Source organism: Orbicella faveolata, unplaced genomic scaffold (genome assembly GCF_042242905.1).
Source record: "Orbicella faveolata isolate gen_17 unplaced genomic scaffold, um_ofav_v1 contig_34, whole genome shotgun sequence".
NCBI lineage: Eukaryota > Metazoa > Cnidaria > Anthozoa > Scleractinia > Merulinidae > Orbicella > Orbicella faveolata.
Window position 1 is genome coordinate 21,223,149 of NW_028301563.1, and position 20,897 is coordinate 21,244,045.

The following is a 20,897-nucleotide window of genomic DNA, read 5'->3' on the forward strand; positions in this document are numbered from 1 at the left end:
CTACACAACCGAACACACTCAAAGGTTGAGGCATGAGCGGGTTGGTCAGCCAGGCCCAAGGTATGTTTTATTTAAAGCGGATAAGAGGTACATCAAGTGACGTCCTACATGCGCCAACGCCGGACATGTAAACCCCCAAAACCTCTTGTTAGGAAAAATAGGGACCGTGTACCCCCGACCAAATGCAGTGGTGCCACCTTTGGGATTTTAAGGTTGATCTATAAACAACAGAATGAAAAAACAAATCATATGACGCTAATAACACAATAAAAATAAACCTTATGGGAAAGTTCTAGTGGCAAGGCTGACCGTAGAATGTCACAAGTTTCTGAACCGTCTCTTTTTACAAACGTACTACCCATGAGCCTTCGCGTACTGCTCTCCCACCCAGTTCTCCGTTCCGTGTCGGCAAAATATTAATTTATGTCAATACCGGATTATCACAAATTACATTATGTTTCACTCAGTCTTTCTGCTATACTGTCAACATTATACTCCGGGGGAAACATGAACAAGTATGAGATATATCCAAGATGAAAATGGCTTATATGTGCTGTAGTTCTATTGTCTAAAATGGCCTTGTATTGCAGTTTGATGTTTAGGGAAATATAAATTTTATTGAGTGGCCGTCCACTAACAAATATGGGGCCAAAGGCCTCATTGCGCTAGGTGGGTCTGGAGGCATACTCCTCCCCCCCTGAAAATTTTGCAAAATTGAAGCGTCTTTGGTGCGTTTTCCACGATTTTCAGAGGATAAATTTATCGATCGGACTTGAATGATGCGTCGTTTACTTTGCCAAAAACCTAAAATAGTTTGAAACTGCACACGCTAAGCACATAAGTTGTGTTAACACCTCCATGAATGCCTTTGATTCCAACGTTTGATCTTGATCTTAGCAGAAGTGTTACCACTCGACATGTATGTGCATATCTGTGTACACTTCAGTTGTGAAATCCTTTTTATATGTTGAGGCTTTCAAAACATGAATCAAGCAGGATCGCTGTTTATAGCACATCGTTCTATCCCTGTTAAGCTATGTCTAGTCAGTGTCCATAATGAGGTTGTTTGCGTCCGTTTTTCTAATTGTAGAGAAAATCTGGTGAATGGGGATTCCACCAGGACCCAAAAACTGCAGTATAAAGTGGCTGGCAAGGTGCCCTTCAGACGGGTACAGTTTCTCAACCCGACAGTGGAATTAAGTCTGCAGGAATTTTTTAATTCTTCACTTCTTCTTTGCTCGATTTTTTTTTTCAGTCACCTTCCCTTGCATGAATTTTTTTTGTATTTTTCCCACCTCCTCCCCCCCTTCTCCATCGCTTTTCTAATGAACCGTCCGCAAATGAGAAAACCACAGCTTCAATACAAACAAATATATCTCCCGGGCATTATAAGGGCGACAAACAAACGAGCTTAACGTTGAAAACTGTTCTGCCTAACAGTTTTTCAAAAGCCAAAACCACAATCCCTTTTAATCTTCTTTAATATTTGTCCAGCCATACCTTCTTTTGTACTGATCTGATGTGTTATTAAAATGCTCCCTCACGGTTTTGTGTGGTTTTATTATATGGAGAAGAGTGTTTTACTGGGAACTAAACCACTCGTAGATTCCATACGCCACTTCATCCAGGACCCGAGTGGCGTATTTTCCGTATGCCACCTTTGTGAGTGTCGTATCGTTCAATGACCTCACGATTCCCGCCTTTTGCTTTTGTTGAATTGGTTTCTCCATATAATAAAAAGAACATTACACGTTGGCTCGAAGATATGAATTTTATGTTCTCGTGGCAAGAACAATATCTCACGAGTGAGCGAAGCGAACGAGTGAGAAATTGTTCTTGCCACGAGAACATAAAATTCATATCTTCTCGCCACCGTGTAATATCCTCTATATATTTGGCGGCAATTTTATGTCATAATTTGGCAGAAATCCGTGACAGAGAACAATAGCTATACACGTGCGTTATGAACGTCTGTACATTTCGATACTGTCCCTTGCAAAACCAAATTCTGCGCATTTGGGGGAATCCGAGTTATGACGGCATTGATTGATGGTACTTATAATACAACTATTTACCTTGCGCAGGCTTTTAGGCCGCTCCGCAAAATTGAACATATCTAGAATATTACGAAATTCGAAGGTAAATCCAAAAGAAAAATTAAAACAAAAGAAATTGTTTATTCAAGCCTCAACTTCAGTGTGGTTTCTTTTGTTTTATATGTAATCCCTAAAGCCTATTATATCGATTTTAAGGGATAATTTTGGAAATACGACGCCGGGATCTTCCAACGTTTGAACGTTCAAGATCGCCGAATCTACGCAAAGTTTTAGCGGTGGCACTTACACTAGTAATATCAAGTTCAACACGTGCACACGTGCACACGCGCGCGGCTGATGAGTTACAAGGCAACTGCAAAACAAACTCCTTTATTTGAGGGCAAAGGCGCTCGACTCAACTCCTCGTAACTGTCATAAATATCAATATTTACAACGTAATTCGTAAATTTATTATTATACACATGATCTATTAGTTAAAACTATAGCGCAGCGAGAAATCTGGTACCCAGATTTTCACCGGATTGAAAGAAAATGTTCTGCTTGATTAATATGGTCTGGTTCCTTTACTGGTATAGCATGAACGATTAGGTGTCAATCTGCATTTGTGTTGTTTTAAATTGCTGGTGAACGTTTCATGATTGAGGGCCAAATCGTTTAAGAGCCCCTTAAGACACTTTAAGGAAGCAGCCATGACTGTTAAGAGCCATTCATTTAAATACACATTCTCACTTTTTTTTAAGATTCAAATCCCACTAAGGTTACATTGCGTTTAACCAGAATCGCATATAAACAACTCTCACTTCAACGAAAAACAAATAAACAGAAGAACACCACATTGTGTAGAGAAAATCTTATTGACATCACTCAGTGAGTATCTAGAGTTGTTTAAAATCAGAGTATAACGCTATGGCTGTGCTCTCTTCACGCATTAATGAATCTGACTTTGCAGTTGAGGGTCGCGCTCATAAGTAATGTGGGCCAACTCACAAAACTGGCACAAATATTGTCGAGGACCATTTTGGAACTACCGAAACCCTCTATTTCCCCACCCCCAATTCCTCCCCCTCTCCAGGGGGTGGGATAAAGGGTCAATTGTAATACATCCGTGGGCAAAATAAGCAATTTCATATTATCAGTTCATTCTGGGATAGTCCACTTGCGCAGTAACACGAAAAGTACGGTCTTGCACATCAAACGTTCCTCGTTTTGTCACACTACTCTGTACACGGATGTTTCATATCAAGCCTCTAAATGCTATCAAAGTAATAAATAACGAATAAAATCTAAAAATTGTCAAATCAATAATGTTAAAAAAGTAAATTATGACGACAATTCCTATGTAAATAACACCACTACTTATTAATCATTTAAGCTCGATTTGGAGTTTCCAAGCTAAGTTTTTAATTTCTTTAAGAGACAGCATCAGATGAATTCTTTTGAGCGTCCTCGCCAGGAGAGGAAGCACCTGCCACTCGTTCATCCTCATTATCCAAGCCTTCTTGTTTGTTATCGTTACCCTCCTCTTCTGTTGAAGACGTTCTCTTAGATGTCTCTTCATCATCATTAACACCCAGGTCCACGGAAACAGGATCCTGAGGAGCTTTGCCTTCTTTATCCTGTCCTAGTGATTCTTGTCCAGTGCTTTCTCCTGGATCTTCCAAAATCTGCGGTTGTTCTCTTTGAGGAGATTCCCGCCCCTCCTCGTTTTCTGACTGCTGAGGGTCCGGCTGGGGGTCCGGCTGGGGGTCCGGCTGGGCGTCCGGCTGGGCGTCCGACTGGGCGTCCGACTGGGGGTCCGGCTGGGGGTCCGGCTGGGCGTCCGGCTGGGGGTCCGGCTGGGGGTCCTGCTGGGGGTCCTGCCGGGGATCCTGCTGGGGGTCCTGCTGGGGGTCCAGCTGAGGGTCCTGCTGAGGGTTTGGCTGAGGGTCCGGCTGTAGGTCTTGCTGAGGGTCATGCTGGCGGTCCTGCTGGGGTTCATTTCCCTCTTGGTCGTCTTTAGCCGGGGCAACGTCTTGATGTTCGGGATGTTCTGCATCAGGCAACTGGCCAGCTCCCTCCGCAGGAGCAGCATTTTCCTCAGCAGCAGAATCCTCTTTCTCACTCTGTTGGTCATCACCCGATGGTTGTTCTCTGTCATCTGCTTCCTTATCTTTTTCTTCTCTACCTTGTTCCTCCTGTACTGTACCCGGCGGCTCCTCGCCCTGCTCGACTTCCTTTACTCCCTCGTTTTCTTTTTGCTCTTGTCTTCCTTCACTATTCTCTTGAGTTGAAGGGTATTCACTAATAGTTTCCTCGTGAGAAGTCTCTGTACTGCCGCCTTCAGTAACTAAACCTTGTTCTCCACTGTCTTGCTGTGGCTGGAGCGCGCTGAAGTCATTCTCGTGCTGTTCTTCATCTCCGCCAGTTTCCTCGGGCTCGTTCCCTCTCTCTCTTTCTTTAAGAAAATCCTTCACTTCATCAACTATTTCCTTAGATATTTGATTGATGGGTAGGAGTGTAAGGTCGACAATTGACTTGTTAGCTTTAACTGCATCAAACAACTTTCTTCCTCCTTCATCGCCAATTTTGTTTCCTTCCAAGTCAACAGAACGAAGGCTTTTACATCCACGTATTCCTTCAGCTATGCTAATCGCTTCTTCATCGCCAATCTTGTTAAAATCAAGAGACAAGGTTTCAAGAGTACTGTTGGTTGACAAGGACTTGCTTATATTCTGCCAACCCTTGAGTTGGATGGTGTTACCGCTGATCGTCAGGACAGAAACAGTGCTGTTATGCTCAATCAGTTTAGCGATGTGTTTGGCGCCATCTTGAGTTAGGCCACAGTCTCCTAAGTCCAGGTTCATGATTGACGTGTCTGTGGTTTCTACAATAGCGTCAATGATTATTCGTACTCCTTCATCAGTTAAAGGATTCCCATGCAATCTGAAAAAGGTTAACAAAAAACAGCGCTTAGGTACTGAATGCTTGACAAACGACAAGGCTGATTTATTAGTACATCTCTTATTTCAAGTGTCACTTGCATTAAACGTATGTCAACTTAGAAACAAGAAATGCTTCAGGTTAATTAACCCCACAGCTTTCTTACGTCTTTAACACCGCACAAAAACTGATAGTTCAAAAGTTTACCGACGAACAACGAAGAAGCTATTAGAACATCAAATTTACATTTACATTTGGATTCTTGCAAAGTCGACCAGTGTCACAAGAGCAAGATTAAATAAACAAAATTGAAATACAAAAATAAATAGGAAAAGCTCGAATACTTCTTGAAAAAGCTATCAGTTGTCCTTGTTTAAATTATACATTATTAAGTTTGGTAAAACGCTTTTGAAGCTGTTTATCATTTAGCTGGTCACCATTCTTGCAATCGGTCGGAATCAGCTCTTCCATCTCAACTCTCGCGAGAGAGCTGTTAAGAAGTCAGCCTAAAGGGTTACAGTGCTATAATCTATTTGAGGGTCACAATCGATCATAATCCGTCACATCTACGGATTTGGTGGAAATACAATTATGTCAGTACTACTCCTTTAGTCTTCACAAAACAAAACAGAACAAAAAATTCAACAAAAGTAACGTAAAACGCACTCACAATAGCATTTGAAGAGACTTGTTTTGCCTGATAACGTCAGCCAAGTGTTTAGCACCTTCCGGTCCAATGCGATTCACACTTAGGTTCAGCATCTGGAAAAAAAAAAAAACAATTTACCACGTAGACAAATATCCTCTCTAGATCTTCACAATTATCAGAACTAGCATTAAGTTAACCGTTTAGGACTTACCTTTAAAGTGGGCGCGTTTATCAAAGAAGGTGCCAGCGTCGCTAGTACACTGTCATCTGCTGAGGTATTTCGGAGAATGACTGTTCCCAGATCTTCTCTGGAATCTATTATTTTTGCAACCTCCTCAAACTGCAAATTATGGAAGAGAAATGAATTAAAACAGCAGCTTTCAACAATTTTTAAAACTGATACCGTGTGGCACTAAGTTTTTGGAGTAGTTTATTTTTGCGAATCGGCGATTTTTCGTATTTTGAGGGAACTAATTTTTGCGATTGTAAAAGACTGATTTTTCTTGCTGGGTACTAATTTTTGCGGTTTTCGGGAAGTAGCGTTTAATCGAAATTACAACATTTTCGCATTTTTTTAATTTAAATGGCAACGCATTTGACGAGTGAAACAACATGTAGAGATGCAAAGCACACTAATCCAGTAATCGGTATTACTCTATCACTATAACATCGACCTCTTGTGCGGAGTTGTAGGTCCTCTTTTCAATGGAGTACCTTAAGACGATCCTTCCTGTAAACCTTTTTTTTTACTTCTGAATGTTTTGTTTCTCATTTCATCGTTTTGTTTCTGAACGAAAGAGACATTTTAACTCGTTATGTTTGAATGTATAATTTCGCCAGTGGAGTAATTTTATGGGGGAGAAAATATTTGCGTGAAATTTCTGCGGATCGTGGAAAAAATCTCAAAAATCGCAAAAATTAGAACCCGCAAAAATTTAGTGCCCCACGGTGTACAAAAAAAAAACAACAACAACAACAGCAGTTCCTTTGTGCCAAAAGGAACAGAAAGAAGTCTTTCCCAAAATTTACGATCTAATACGAGAGGTTGCTAACACGGCACCCTTAATAACAATAAAGAACTAATCTAGGTCGGATGTGCATTGAATATTGCAGTTAAGAATAAAACAATTATATGACGAAACCTTAGTCTTATACTTAATTTAAATCTATAGTTAAATATGATCGGCAAAAAACAACACCCGCGTCCAGAGCACACCAAAGGTACGATTAGTCAAAGTAGACTCACTATTGGTATCATCCGTAGAAATTCGATCCGCTGACATGACCTTGGTTAATTGACATAATTTGGTTAGTCTACCCCTGATTTAGCCACGGCTCCTTCTTACTACACCAAGCTTTTATGAATGTATCATAACGAGCCGAAGTTAAAATTAGCTGAACGATATCTCTACTTCTTGTCCAACGGTCATTATATTGGGAAGCAAGGTTGACTGGTTTTAGTTTCATGGTATCTGTGAATAAACTTTGTACCGTCATGGAAACAATATAATGACGGAATTGTGGTTTAACGAGCAGGACGGATCTTACACAAGACAATTCATTCTCACAGGGCTTCTGTCTACACAGGAAACCTCATTAAAACCCTTTAGGAGTTGGGGCTATCATCCCTTCCAAAGGCAGTAGCAAGTTACATTTACCTGTTCCTTGGTTAGTGAAACACCAACCAATTCAACATCTTCTTTTCCTCCGAGTAGAGACTGGACCGAGCCATCATGCTTGGTACCAGGCTGCACGCCAACAGCCTTGAGCGCCTGCTCTGGTAACTGACCGGAAGAAACTAGATCTGGGTCACTTCCAGGGTCTTGACCGGGTCTTGATTTTGCCTCTCCTCTTTTCTTCTTCTTGGATTTGCGAGCTAATAAGCGGTGAATAACAAAGCGTTGATACCAACAACACCTCGGTAAGGTGCATGAAATAATTACACAGAATCGAGGAATGAAGTGGAAATGTTCTCACAAAAAAATATCATTCTTCTGGCCTAAGCATAGATCTTTTTTTTAATACAGCCACAGCACTGTGATTAGCTAATCTGATACTAAACGACAACACGTATTGCGGAATCCACTTAAAGGTTAGATGAATACACCATCATTAAAAACTGCATTATTGGATCAGGGGCGGATCCAGGATTTTTCTTAGGAGGGATGAATCATTAAGGAATGGCGTAACTGACTGGTAAGGTAAAGAAATTTTAAAAGCGAATATGAAGAATTCTTCATCTCGAGGGGAGGGGGGTGCGTACCCCCTGCACCCTTCCCCTAGATCCGCCCCTGTGGATAATGTAATTCAAGAGTTTTCATTGGCTTAGCGATCGTGGTATATTTCTTGATTAACCTAGTTGATTATCTGAACTCGGTAAAATCAGTTACCCTTATCTTAGGCACATGTAAGTGCACAACAACTTTAAGAGTGCATCCACGGTAGGACCAGGCAGGGGCGGCACAAGCTATCTCGCCGATTTCGATGAAACTTGGCCAATTTGAAGGGGTTCAGCCAAAACTACTTCAGTCTAAGTTTAAGAAAATTTGGTCAAAAACGGGGAGGAGTTGACCACCCCCCTTGCTTTTTCAACAAAAATAACCAAAAATAACCCCAAAAATGGTAAAAAGGATAAAGCTCTACTGTTATAAGAATTCAACCAAATCTTTTCAAATTTTCAGTGAATGTTGTCCTACCCAAAGACAATCTACTGTCTACGTTTCGTTCTTCTACGACTAGTTCCTATTACACAAGTCGTCTCAGACAAGACCCCCCTCTCACCCAATAGTGAAAACTGTTAAAATACTCAAAGTTTTGGGCAAAATATCTCCAATGCTTCAAAAAACGGAGCATACCGCACACTATCTGCAAAAAAATCTTTGGGCACTCACTGAACTATTCCACAAGAGTGCTGCAAACACTTCGTCCACCACAGGGTACTGGTGTCAATTTTTTTCATTATAACGCGCAAATTCGGTAATTATGACACAGCAACAGACAGAAAATGTCACAAAGTAGTTACAAACCATACACTTTAATGAAATAGAACCATTTCTATCTAATCGCTCAAAAAAAAATTCGCCCACTACAGGGTACCCACGTCAATTTTTTTTTTTTTTTCATTATAACGCGCTAATTCGGCAATAATGACATAGCAACAGACAGAAAATTCCGCAAAATGGTTACACACCATAAACCTTAATGAAATAGAACCATTTTGAAGGCTTTTGTTTGTCCTAAGCCATGAAAATAACAATCGGCGGCTTAATGATGAGCTCTATTATTGTATAAGTGAACTATGTGACAGGACTTACTCTTTGCTAAGTTAAACACGCGAGTCTCGATCTTCCATAATAACTCGATCTTCCATAATAACTACAAAGAAAACAAACTTTCGCCCTAAAAATACAAATTGATGCGCACGAATCGACTTGTTTTGTTTTCTTCTAAAATTTGGAGTACATGTATAACAGTTTGGCGATACTAAATGTTCAACTGGGGCTTACGATATGTAATAGACCTAATAGCCCAGATACATCAAAAGATTCACAGGCTTTCTATAAATAGACTGTTGATTGCGAAAAGGCGTGCACGTGCATGGATGATATTTCAAAGTGTTCTATATCGTTCGCAGTTTTTTTCCTTGAATTCTTTCGTCAGTGATGTAAGGGCGCACTTGAGAGCATTACAAACAACACAATCATGTGTAGCCTCTGAAAGAGAGATGATACTTGCCTGTGTCGGTTTGTTTTATGAGAAGGGTGAGGATATGGTTATTTGCCCAGAGCATCGCGCTTTACTTGGAGTAAAATAATGTCCTTCAAGAAAGTGCCAGCATCCGCTGCATGGTCGCCGTAAGGGTAAAGTATCCAGAAGGGTGAATTTGAAAATTTCGAAAGAGATAAAGGAAACGTGGGACGTTTTGGTTCCCGTAGGCTCAGGAAAGGATGGCCACTAAATGTAAATACGGTTCTTATGCATGCTTTGGTTTCTTGATGATTTCGCCCCATGTAAGGGAATCAAGACAGTTTTCGACTCTGGATTCCACGCAGTGGATTTCGGATTCCAGTCTTTGTCAGTGGAACTTGGGTTCCAGATTTCAATCGTTAGTGGGATTTCAGATTTCTTGAGCTGTATTCCGGATTCCAAAGCCCAAGATTCCGGATTCCACAAGCAAAAATTTCACGAATTCCTGAATCCGGATTCTCTTACATGGGGCTAATGGTTGACTAATAAATAGTTTAATCAATTGTTTTATTAATATACGCAATGTTAGAGTAGGAAAGGAGTTTTTTTTTTTCTTTCTTTCTTTCTTTTTTGTGGGAAGGGGGGGAGAGGATGGAAGATCTTGTAAAAAATTAGTTATAAGTTATTGGGTATAATATTTATTTTGGAAAAGAAAAACAAACAAATAGGCAATTGTGTATTGAATTTTGATCTACAAGAGTTTTATTCTATTTTGAAATCTTCCAAGTCAATTTGCCTTTCCGTTGTTTTCTTTTTTTGTATGTTAGCTAGATTACCTTCTAACAGGAGCCCATGGTCATAGGCTCCTGCTTCTAATCGATCATTTTTCCCAGGAGGGGCGTAAGGCTGGGCACTTCTCTCAAAAGCTACAGTGACTATACTGCAGGCTGTTATCATTGCGCATTTCTTCTTCTCAGTCTTCTAAGCCTTGCACAGCGCGTTGGTGTCCGCACAGCTCGTTGTGACTTCAGTGAGGCCTAAGCTGAGCTGTGGCCGCCGAGCTACCGCCCTGAATATTAGGTGCTACATTAATGTGGACAATGACGTCAGGACAGCCAGTGACATGAAAGCTGCTATCGACTCGCATGGGGGCATCGAAGGTTGCTACTCAGTGGTGCGCAAGGTTGACGAAAGGTCCCAAAACATGACCAAGCACTTGCTTAGTGGCATACAATCTTTGAACAAATTTGTGTTCACTGAAAGTGGAGAGATCATCGCTTGTCGGGCCCACAATGTCGGACCTCGAAAGATCTTTTCCGCGGCGTCGCTGGCGCGTCTCGCCACTTCTCAAGGCCCCACGAACTTACAAGTTTACTAGGCGTTCAATAGTCCTGACATGTTCACTGGTGTCTTCCGTGCCCTTTCTAGCACGAGAGAAAAGTAGCCTGCAGTACCTCCAATGGAGCCTATAGCCGTAGAAGGTTTCAGCTCGAAGAAGAAGAGAGTGTGGTATTTCGCTGCCCAGAGGAGGGTTGTATAAAGGTTTACCAAAGTCACAGCAGCCTTCAGCGACACCTTGATACCGGGAAACTCCTTCTGGCGTTAGAGAGAGAAAGAGAGAGTCCACGTACGACGTGATAAGGAAAAAAGTGGGCAGAGACGTGCTAGTCAATTTCTGGTAGCTACATGGAAGCAGCTCATCCGCACACATCTGCATCTGCCTCAGTTTCCCACAGCCAGTTGGGAGACGCACCGCCAACAGCTGACATGGGCTGGGCACTAAAAGAGACCAAGAAGCCTGCTCATTTCACCACCAAAGTGCGCCAATATTTGCGTGAAGTATTCCTTCAAGGAGAGGACACCGGGAATAAAGCAACGGCTGAGGATATAGCAGCACGAATGAGGTCCATGTGAACCGCTGAGGAAACGAAGGTGTTCACCAAAGACGAGTGGCTGACATCTACCCAGATTTCCAGATATTACAGTAGACTGGCCGCATTAAACACGACGAGCAAAAGCAAATTTCATTATACAATCATTCTAACGTTCAAATAGACAATGTAAGCATTTTGATAGTATTCTGTGACTCGCGTGTTTGACTTAGCAAAGAGTAAGTCCTGCGAGTGCTTATGCAATAATAGAGGCCATCATTCAGCCGCCGATTGTTATTTTCATGGCTTAGGACAAACAAAAGCCTTCAAATTGGTTCTATTTCATTAAAGTTTATGGTGTGGGATTATTTTACAGCCAAACGCTTTTCTTCTTTTTGGGCATATTAGGCAACCAACATTTAGACGTAAGCCAATCAATATATTTGCAGCAGAGCGAGGTCTTTTTGATAACGTTTTCTGTATCAACATGGTATCAAGATGCGATGTCAGTCGTGCCAGCTTCAAGCAAATGTGTTACTCCTTTATTAGATGAACAAAAGCAAATTTCATTATACAATCATTCCAACGTTCAAATAGAGACAATGTAAGCATTTTGATAGTGTTCTGTGACTCGCGTGTTTAACTTAGCAAAGAGTAAGTCCTGTCACATAGTTCACTTATACAATAATAGAGCTCATCATTAAGCCGCCGATTGTTATTTTCATGGCTTAGGACAAACAAAAGCCTTCAAAATGGTTCTATTTCATTAAGGTTTATGGTGTGTAACCATTTTGCGGCACTTTCTGTCTGTTGCTATGTCATTATTACCGAGTTAGCACGTTATAATGAAAAATAACAATTGACGTGGGTACCCTGTGGTGGGCGAATTTTTTTTTTTTTTTGAGCGATTAGATAGAAATGGTTCTATTTCATTTAAGTTTATGGTGTGTAACCATTTTGCGGCATTTTCTGTCTGTTGCTATGTCACTATTACCGGATTAGGGCGTTATAATTAAAAAAAAAAATGAAGTGGGTAGCCTGTGATGGGCGAATTTTTTTTCTTTAAGCCATTAGATAGAAATGGTTCTATTTCATTCAAGTGTATGGTGTGTAACCATTTTGTGACATTTTCTGTCTGTTGCTGTGTCATAATTACCGAATTTGCGCGTTATAATGAAAAAAATTGACGCCGGTACCCTGTGGTGAACGAAGCGTTGGCAGCCTTCCTGTGGAATAGTTCAGTGAGTGCCCAAAGACTTTTTTGCAGGCTCCCACCTTTTAGACGGTATGCTCCGTTTTTTGAAGCATTGGAGATATTTTGCCCTAAACTTTGGCTATTTTAACAGTTTTCACTATTGGGTGAGAGGGGGGTCTTGTCTGAGACGACTTCTGTAATAGGAACTAGTCGTAGAAGAACGAAACGTAGACAGTAGATTGTCTTTGGGTAGGACAACATTCACTGAAAATTTGAAAAGATTTGGTTGAATTCTTATAGCAGTAGAGCTTTATACTTTTTACCATTTTTGGGGTTATTTTTGGTCATTTTCGTTGAAAAAGCAAGGGGGGTGGTCAACTCCCCCCCGTTTTTGACCAAATTTTCTTAAACTTAGACTGGAGTAGTTTTGAGTGAACCCCTTCAAACTGACCAAGTTTCATCGAAATCGGCGAGATAGCTTGTGCCGCCCCTGCCTGGTCCTCTCGTGGATGCACTCTTAATACGTGCAGAATAATATAAGCGTCACATTGAACAGTGCCCTAATATGATCTTGTACCTGTTTTGCTTTCATCTTCGCTGTCGCTGCTTTCGCTGCTGCTGCTACTGCTGCTACTGCTGCTGTCGCTGAGCTCTGGAGACCTGAAGGTATCGTCCCGTTCCTGAGTATCATCCTGAGTATCATCCTGCTTGTGCTCCTCCTCTGGATATCTGCTGTCATCCTGTCTTGGGGACTCCAAGGGAACCTGTTCAAGGAGGTCCTCAGATTCCTGTTCAGCTTCATCTACTCCTCGATCTTCTTGGTCGGTTTGCTCTGCGACTTCTTCTGGAACATCTTCTGGATTCTGAAAAATACAATTCATTATCAAGGCAAATTTACAAATTTCAATTCAAGGAGAATTTACTACACGAAATGTAACACGCTACTCTTTAAGAAACTCCGAAAACAAACTAGTTGTTCCCTTTCCACGAACTAACTACCTCAAAAATAGTTCTTATTGGACTGGTGCAACCCTCTGGAACAGCCTACCCTGTAGCCTTACAGAGGCTAACTCGGTCAAAAAATTTAAGCGCTTACTCAGTCTCGAATTTATAAAATAGATACACGGCATTCATGGAAAACAGGTTGCTATTAGTGCATAATTTTTTAATTATACAGGAAATGAACTTGTAATGGATTTGTAAACCCTGATGATTTTTTCTATAACGACTGATTAAAGATTAAAGATTAAAGATCTCAATATTATTAATATTTACGACCTGCACAATAATTTGTTCCCAGTGTATTTTGTTATGCCGTCCCCTGAAGGGAGGAATAAAATCTGGTTGGGGTTTTGGGGTTTGTCGATATGTGGTTAAGTGTGATATTACTGTCTCTCAGACTAGTTCTATCGTAAGACAGACATGTTGTGTTTCTGGTCTGACGTAACCATTCCATTATCTGCACACTTGAAAAAGGTTCAGAGAAACTAGCAATTGATGACTATGGAGCTATGAGTCACAGTACAATACGAAAACAAACTCTAAACCTCCTCTTCATCTTTCTCTCCTTCTTCTTGCTCATCTTCAATGACAGTTACATCCTCATCAAACGACACATTCTTGCTTTGCCTTCCTTCCGAGTCCGTGGCACTGGTTGGTCGTGCAGCGTTCTATCAATAACAGATAGTAAAAACAGTTGTGTTGATCACTCAAAACACCTAATTAATGCAAATAAACGCAACAATACAGAAAATGGTTTGGAAACTGGTGTACAAATGTAAAACAAACACCTTGCGACAGATATCAACGACTAACCGTTGTTTACCAAAGCCTTTTTCCGACCTCAGCAATTTCAACTGACCTACAAGCAATCGTATCTGGCACAATGATGCTCAAGCTATCCAAGCATTCGCCAATAAAAGTCCTTTTTTGACCCAGTCCCACCCGAACCATCAAACAGATGTAACTTCCAAGAGAACAAATGCAAAATGCAATAAAAATACCCAGCTTTTCCGGTGGAAAGAATCACTTGCTATGTAACCTCGAGCGACAAAACTAAATTCTAGCTGTCGTCCGCTGAGCCTCAATTTCTTGTCAGACAGATCATAACGAACAAAGCCTGCCAGCATTACAGAGTTCCAATACACGAACTTTTCAATACACCACGAACCCCATAAGCGCCAGCTTTTTGCTATCAAAGAACCCCGCGATATTTAACGAACTTTGACATTATCTTGTGCTTAACTACTGTTTTGAAAGAACATTGAAATATCGCCAATCACTGCTTACAATGAACCTCTTTTTGTCCCAAGTCAAATAATGTCATGTTTTGTGAATCCTTTAAATAACAAAATTGAGATTCTGTCTACAGGAGTGTGCGATCCCGTGTCAACAAGTTTATGAGCTTAGGAGTTGTACTTAATGCAACCAAACAAAGCCAGCACGAAACCTTAGCTGTCATCTCAAGTTAAGCTTCATGCTAATCATGCATCTCTTCGTCACAAATCAAACCTTAATAAATACATAATCCAGTTATTACTTTGTAACAAAAAAGAAATTTATCGAATGAAATATTCCCCCACGCAGGGCTTGTACTAATCTATATCACTCGCAAAACTCCCGGTGATTTCAAGTCTACATAAGATTTTTCTTTTTGAGTAATAAGCGAACTAGCAAACATACACTGCAATGCACACATTGCGCAATGAGTTTGGGATACAGCTGTGATTTTCAATCCCATGACATGATAATGTATTCATTAACACTCACATCCTGCTTTTCCTTGTCTGTTTCATCTTCAACCTCTTCAGCTTGCTCTTCCTCCCCAGTCTCACTCTTTTCTTTGTCCTCAGTTTCATCTTGAATATCATCTTCAGGATCTTCTTCTTTTTCACTTTCCTTACCATCTTCATCACCTGATTTGTCTCTTTCTTTCTCTTCATCAGATTCAAAATCTTCATTGTAATCGTCATCTTTTTCATCCTCCTTTTTATCCTCGTCACCTTCTTTATCAGTGTCCTCTTTTGCTTCACTCTCACTATCGTTCTCCCTGTCATTCCCCTTGTCATTCTCCTTGTCATTCTCCTTGTCATTCTCCTTGTCATTCTCCTTGTCATTCTCCTTGTCATTCTCCTTGTCATTCTCGGGGCCTTCTTCGAATTCTTCGTCATCGTATTTGTCAGCTCCTGACTCTTCAGCTTCGCCACTGTCGTCATCTGCCAAAAAGAGACTAGTTTTAGACTACTGCAGAATAAAACCATCTGAAAGCAAAAATACACACCACCAAGCATGAATCAGAATCCAAGCAGTGAACAGATGCACAAAAAACCACAGTACTTTAACATCCATTCATGTCACCAATATGTGACAGATGTTTAGCAGGTTATAGCGCATGTACGTAAACGGACTAAGTAGTTACATTTGTACCCTTTATACCGCAGGAAGAAGCAGCAGCAGCAGCAGTCTTACTTGAGCATAATTCCAGCTAAATCACGCTCAGCGTACAATTACAGCGCTAATATTTCTTGTTGATTCATATCATTGTACGCGATCAATCAAAGTGTCATGCGATCATGTTACGTTACGTATCTATTAAAATTCTATCCACAACATGAGCCGCCTAAAAAAGTCGTTACCCGAGTTGAGGAACGAAGCTTACCGGACGAGGCACGACGTTCGACGTACTGGTGACGGAAACTGAAGTTGACGAGAACTCGGCATTTGATGCAGGGAATACCGCGCCGCATGCTGAGCGCATTCAAAACAGTGAAAAACAAATCTCTCCTCATACCGAGCTCGGGGTTAGAGTGAACGTCAACCTTTACAGGGCGAAGGTTAGCCCAGTCCCTGAACTCTGCCTTTCCCGCTCGATATTGCGGTTGAACCCAGGCGTCAAAAGGTAGAGACTAGGATAAGTTGCCTACACGTGTTCAAAACGCCGCAACCCCTCCCTCCCACCCCCCGAAAAAGTGAAAAGAGCAACCATATATGGTAGAACGTTTTGAAGCGTGCACGCCTAGTGACCATCTATTTATGTAACACGTACTGCAGAAGGGCTAAGCCCGAAACGTTTAGTTAACAAGCAACTATTTGACACTTTTATGTGCCTTTTGAGCGTCATATTCTATATGTGTAACAGGCAGGAACACCGGAACAACCCTCGAAAGTTTAATCTATCCTTTACCTGCTAAAAACTGATGGTCAAAACTTTAATCGTAACTTTAATCAACATCTTCAAATCGCGCTATTGACGATGTTGTATTTACTTACTCGCTAGAGTTCAAATCACTCGCTAATATTTCACTCGTGAACTGCGCTATAGACTATACTAAGCGGTCGACAGTAAATTTTCTTGTCAATTAGTCACGTGTGGTTACGGTTGAACTTTCAAGAGTGTTCCGGACGTTTCCAGCGTACCTAGTTTTAGCACATTTTCATTACAATCAGATTTGGACGCAATTTGTGACAATGTTTCTTGCTTTAAAGTCGTGTGCATTGTCGCGTAGTCGAACATTAGTCCGGGTGCCCGTGACCCAGTACGGCCGTCCCGTTTGCTTGGAGAGCTGGCAAATTTTAACTTCACTAGAACTGTTCTTTGGACCTTGGTAGTTAATGCTAGGGTGGCAGTGGAAACTCTCGAGCGGGCAGCTTTTTTCTCAATAGTTTTTAATTGACAAGTGAAAGGAACTTTATTCAAAAACAGTAAGAACAAATGTAAAATGTCCTCTCCAAAAAAACGTTTAAGATTGCGTGAACAGATAAAATGTACTCGGCCGTATTGCCTTTATCCGTTTTTGTCAATTTCATGACGTCATAATCTGATCACGTGACTTGTTATAAACATCATGTTATCCATGGCATGAACTCTATCCTGTGAAAATTTTGTGTTATTAGACAAAATCTGTTGATGGCTATAGGTATAGGTATAAATTACCATGGCCCACTAGGCCAGCTCCAGTGCCACCCCATTATTATTCCCTAAGGTCTAAAGAACATTGCTCGGTGAGTCAAAGTCTGCCAGCTCGTCGAGTAAACGAAATCATTTTTCAACCCCCTTTATTATATGGCCAGCTCCGTGAGCGGGCAAGATGAATCAAATCCTGCGCTGTAATTGGCTACCCGAGCGGGCAAGATGGAGCTATCTTGTCCGCTCGGGACTACCCGCCGTGTCCCCCACAAAACATTTTCCCGAAAAGCCATATAACAAATCCTTTATTGACCAAGCTTGTTCGATCAAGATGGCTGGATATTGGCCTCGTTCTTTTTTTGCGAGTTTATGGACCGAAACGGAGTCGAGGTCCATAAACACGCAAAAAAGAACTTGACCAATATCCAGCCATCTTGACCTCACACTTGGTCAATAACCCATACTTCCCAGCGTGGGCATCCGGACTACATATTGAACTCGTCATTTCAGGAGAAATTTAAATCATAGCACGTGTGTTCACAAAACACTCTGATTCAAATTGGCTCGCTTTGAGCATGCGCATGTAAGTTATCATGGACACTGCCTTCTCTCCTCTGGGTTCCACCCCTGTATTGGGCAGGACTAACTACATGACGCTTAGTACCTTTAATTGGATACCGTAATCAAGTACAATGATTTTAATCACCCAGATCGATTTGCGTTGCATTTAGGCCGTGAATTTAGCTGGAAATAGGGTGAAATAAGACTCCTCTGTTCCCTGTGTTTATACACTTAGGTTCAAGACACAAAGCAGGTGTACATGTGTCCACAACACTTACGAAAAAAAAGTCCGTAATGACATCAAACATATCACTGAAACCACTAAACCGTTGTTAATTCTTCACCCTCTCCGTCCCTGTCGGACATAAGGCAACAACAATCCCTCATCATTTATTTATATTTTGTACGACATGCAGTACCTGACCCCACGTGAGATTTACCTCACTGAGCTCAGCTCAACTGACATTAACCAAAATAACAGTACTCTACCCTGTTTGCTCTCGTCGGGTATACTGTCAGCAGATCCAGCGGTCTTTTCACCATCAACGCCCAGTTCTTCCTGTTTATCTGTTCTTTCGTCACGAGGAGTCTGGGTACTATGGTCCACCATTTCCCCTGCGTCTGTGTAAAACATGATTCACAATGAGTTTTTATGACATGATCAAACAAATACAGTGGTAAGTGTCTAATTTCTCCTTAACATATCAGTATACTAGCGAGCTGACAAGTGAGAAGAACAAAGAAATTGATTAAATAAAGATATGACCAAAATCATTCTTTGACTGAGCACAAAACACATGTCATATTGTACACATTTTTTTAAGAGTGATAAACTCAAATAATGGAGATTTCCAGTTGAAACCAAAATCAATTAACAACAATGGCACTCATAAAGAACATAAACCGCGCAAACTGAAAATACATGAGGTTGTCACGTCAACTCAAACAGTTGAGAAATAAATTAAACAACTAAAAATCATCGTTTATGGTTATAGCAAATCAGCAGCAAATTTTTTAACCTGGTCATAAGTTATGCAAAATTATTCAAGCTAGAGTAACTGGCATTACGGTACATAATATATCACTCATTACTTTATCCTCTGTATGCATTTTAGTTATCAAGGTTACATTCTTTCCCTTTAAGTTAGTTACCTATAGCTTAGTGGTTACTTTAGGTTACTTGATCAAATGAATTCAGGCTGTCACGTTTTACACAAGATTATTAGACACTTCCAAGTGAAGGCCGAAATTTTAATCATTATACTAAGAAGATTAAAATTCAAGTAAAACTTAAAATTAAATCACCTTGTCACTACAATGATAAATGGATGAGGACTATTTTAGAGATTTGTTTATAATTTATATAGTTAAAGTAGATTTTAAATTTTAGTTCAATTTACTTACAATGTATACATGTACGGTAAGCCTGGAAGGGTACTCCCAGAAAATTAGGTGGAGGTGTGCAGCCCTCTTCCCAAAACCTTACCCTATTTAAGACCAAAAGATTTTCCCTACCCTGTTTATGACCTGACCAAAAATTCCATACCCTATTTCAGACCTGGCACTTCAATCAATACCCTGTTTACATGTATTCAAACCTGTTTTATTAGGTAGCATAGCTTCTTCTAAACAACATACCCAATTCAAGATTAGAGAGCAAAAGCCTTACCCTATTTGCCCAAATCGATACCCTATTTCTAGTCTCCTGGCAGCCCGTTTTCTCTCTAAGGAGTGTTTGGTCATCGTGAACGCAAAAGGGCAGTATAACGGTGGTCAAGTGAGGAAGAAGGCGAGACAGTTTTCCTTCTGGTGCTTGCCGCGCCCATGTCTCGTCCCACTCCCCTTTCTGCTTAAGCATCATCCTCATAACCCCTGCTGAATTTCGAGAGAAACACAAACTGCCAGCAGTCTACCCTATTTCTAACCAAAATGGCCAAAAAGCCACAGCCTTTGGGGCAGCACATACCTATATATCCCACATAAGGCAGTACCCGGTGATCTGTAGATTAATAAAAGTATCTAGTACCTATTTCTTCATCTCCATCTTCACCACCAGCAGACTTTATTTTGGTTATTATTACATCAAAAGTTTCTCCTTGTTCCACCTCCTCCTGTTCATTGGCAGTCTAAAAATAAAAGTCAATCAATCAGAATTCCATGCACATGAGTGTATTGCCTGGCCACAACCTTCTTGAATTCTAACCTGCTTTTAAGTGCCACACACGCGCTGGGGTTGACATTGACGCAGTCAACTACGCTACCAAGTACACGGCTAACAGAAAGCAGAATTTTCCTACTGTGACCAAATCAAGTTTAATGAACCCGTACTTAAACCAGGAACACCAAAATAGCAGCATATCACCAACCACCAACTGTTAACATCTTCCAGCTGAAAAACTAGCTGTTATCTGGCGAAAATTATACTGAAATCCAACTGTAAACAAGTATCTGTAGATGGCGTAGTGCGCACGCAAAACAAGAGCGAAATACGCAAACGTTTTACTTACTAGGGAGGTGACAGGAAAAAATGTAACGGGCACCGTAAAAGTTTTCAAAAAAAGGTCAATAACTTTGAAAAATGCGTGGCTACCCCCACATTTTATGTTATGAAATGGAAGTGGCAAGCCTATTCAACACGTGATTAGTTTCTGGTTGTGACCAAAAGGTATTTTAACTGTATTTTGGCTGAACCAGAGGAAGGCTGTCAGAGACGCTAAAAGCGCTGTTGCAACGATTTTGTTATTAAAAACATACAAAAAATGGTTTTTATGGTACCATTTACCATGTAGTTTTAAGACCTTTATAACTGTGTTTGCTTTTCTGTTTGTAAAGGAGATTTCGAAGGAAATTTGGGAAGAAATACACTTGCTTTCTTTTTTCAGAAAATGCTGATGTCAGCATTTTTGTTGAGATTCAAGGATGATTATCTGGAAAAAAATGCGTGGCTACCCCAATTTTTCTTTGTGGATTTCAATGGCCCTTGCAAAGATCTACTTTTTCGGCGTGCTCTTAACCCGGCGCAAAAACCTTTGTATTTAGTAGGCGCCGTCCT

At 40.8% G+C, this 20,897-nt stretch overlaps 1 protein-coding gene and 1 pseudogene across 1 annotated transcript in view; one reads left to right on the plus strand and one right to left on the minus strand.

Annotated features, from left to right (window-relative positions):
- Positions 1-2,410: 2,410 nt before the first annotated feature.
- LOC110064060 (uncharacterized) overlaps positions 2,411-20,897 on the minus strand; it is a 30,626-nt gene continuing 12,139 nt past the window's right edge. The window contains exons 11-19 of the mRNA XM_089298958.1: positions 19,872-19,971; positions 18,335-18,466; positions 15,148-15,593; positions 13,926-14,048; positions 12,956-13,241; positions 7,284-7,501; positions 5,837-5,965; positions 5,647-5,738; positions 2,411-4,979 (exon numbers count right to left, since the gene is read on the minus strand). Coding sequence (XP_089155084.1) covers positions 3,467-4,979; positions 5,647-5,738; positions 5,837-5,965; positions 7,284-7,501; positions 12,956-13,241; positions 13,926-14,048; positions 15,148-15,593; positions 18,335-18,466; positions 19,872-19,971 — 3,039 coding nt within the window. The 3' untranslated portion in view covers positions 2,411-3,466. The remainder of the gene's footprint in view (positions 4,980-5,646; positions 5,739-5,836; positions 5,966-7,283; positions 7,502-12,955; positions 13,242-13,925; positions 14,049-15,147; positions 15,594-18,334; positions 18,467-19,871; positions 19,972-20,897) is intronic.
- On the plus strand, positions 9,895-10,994 carry LOC149105253 (uncharacterized; annotated as a pseudogene).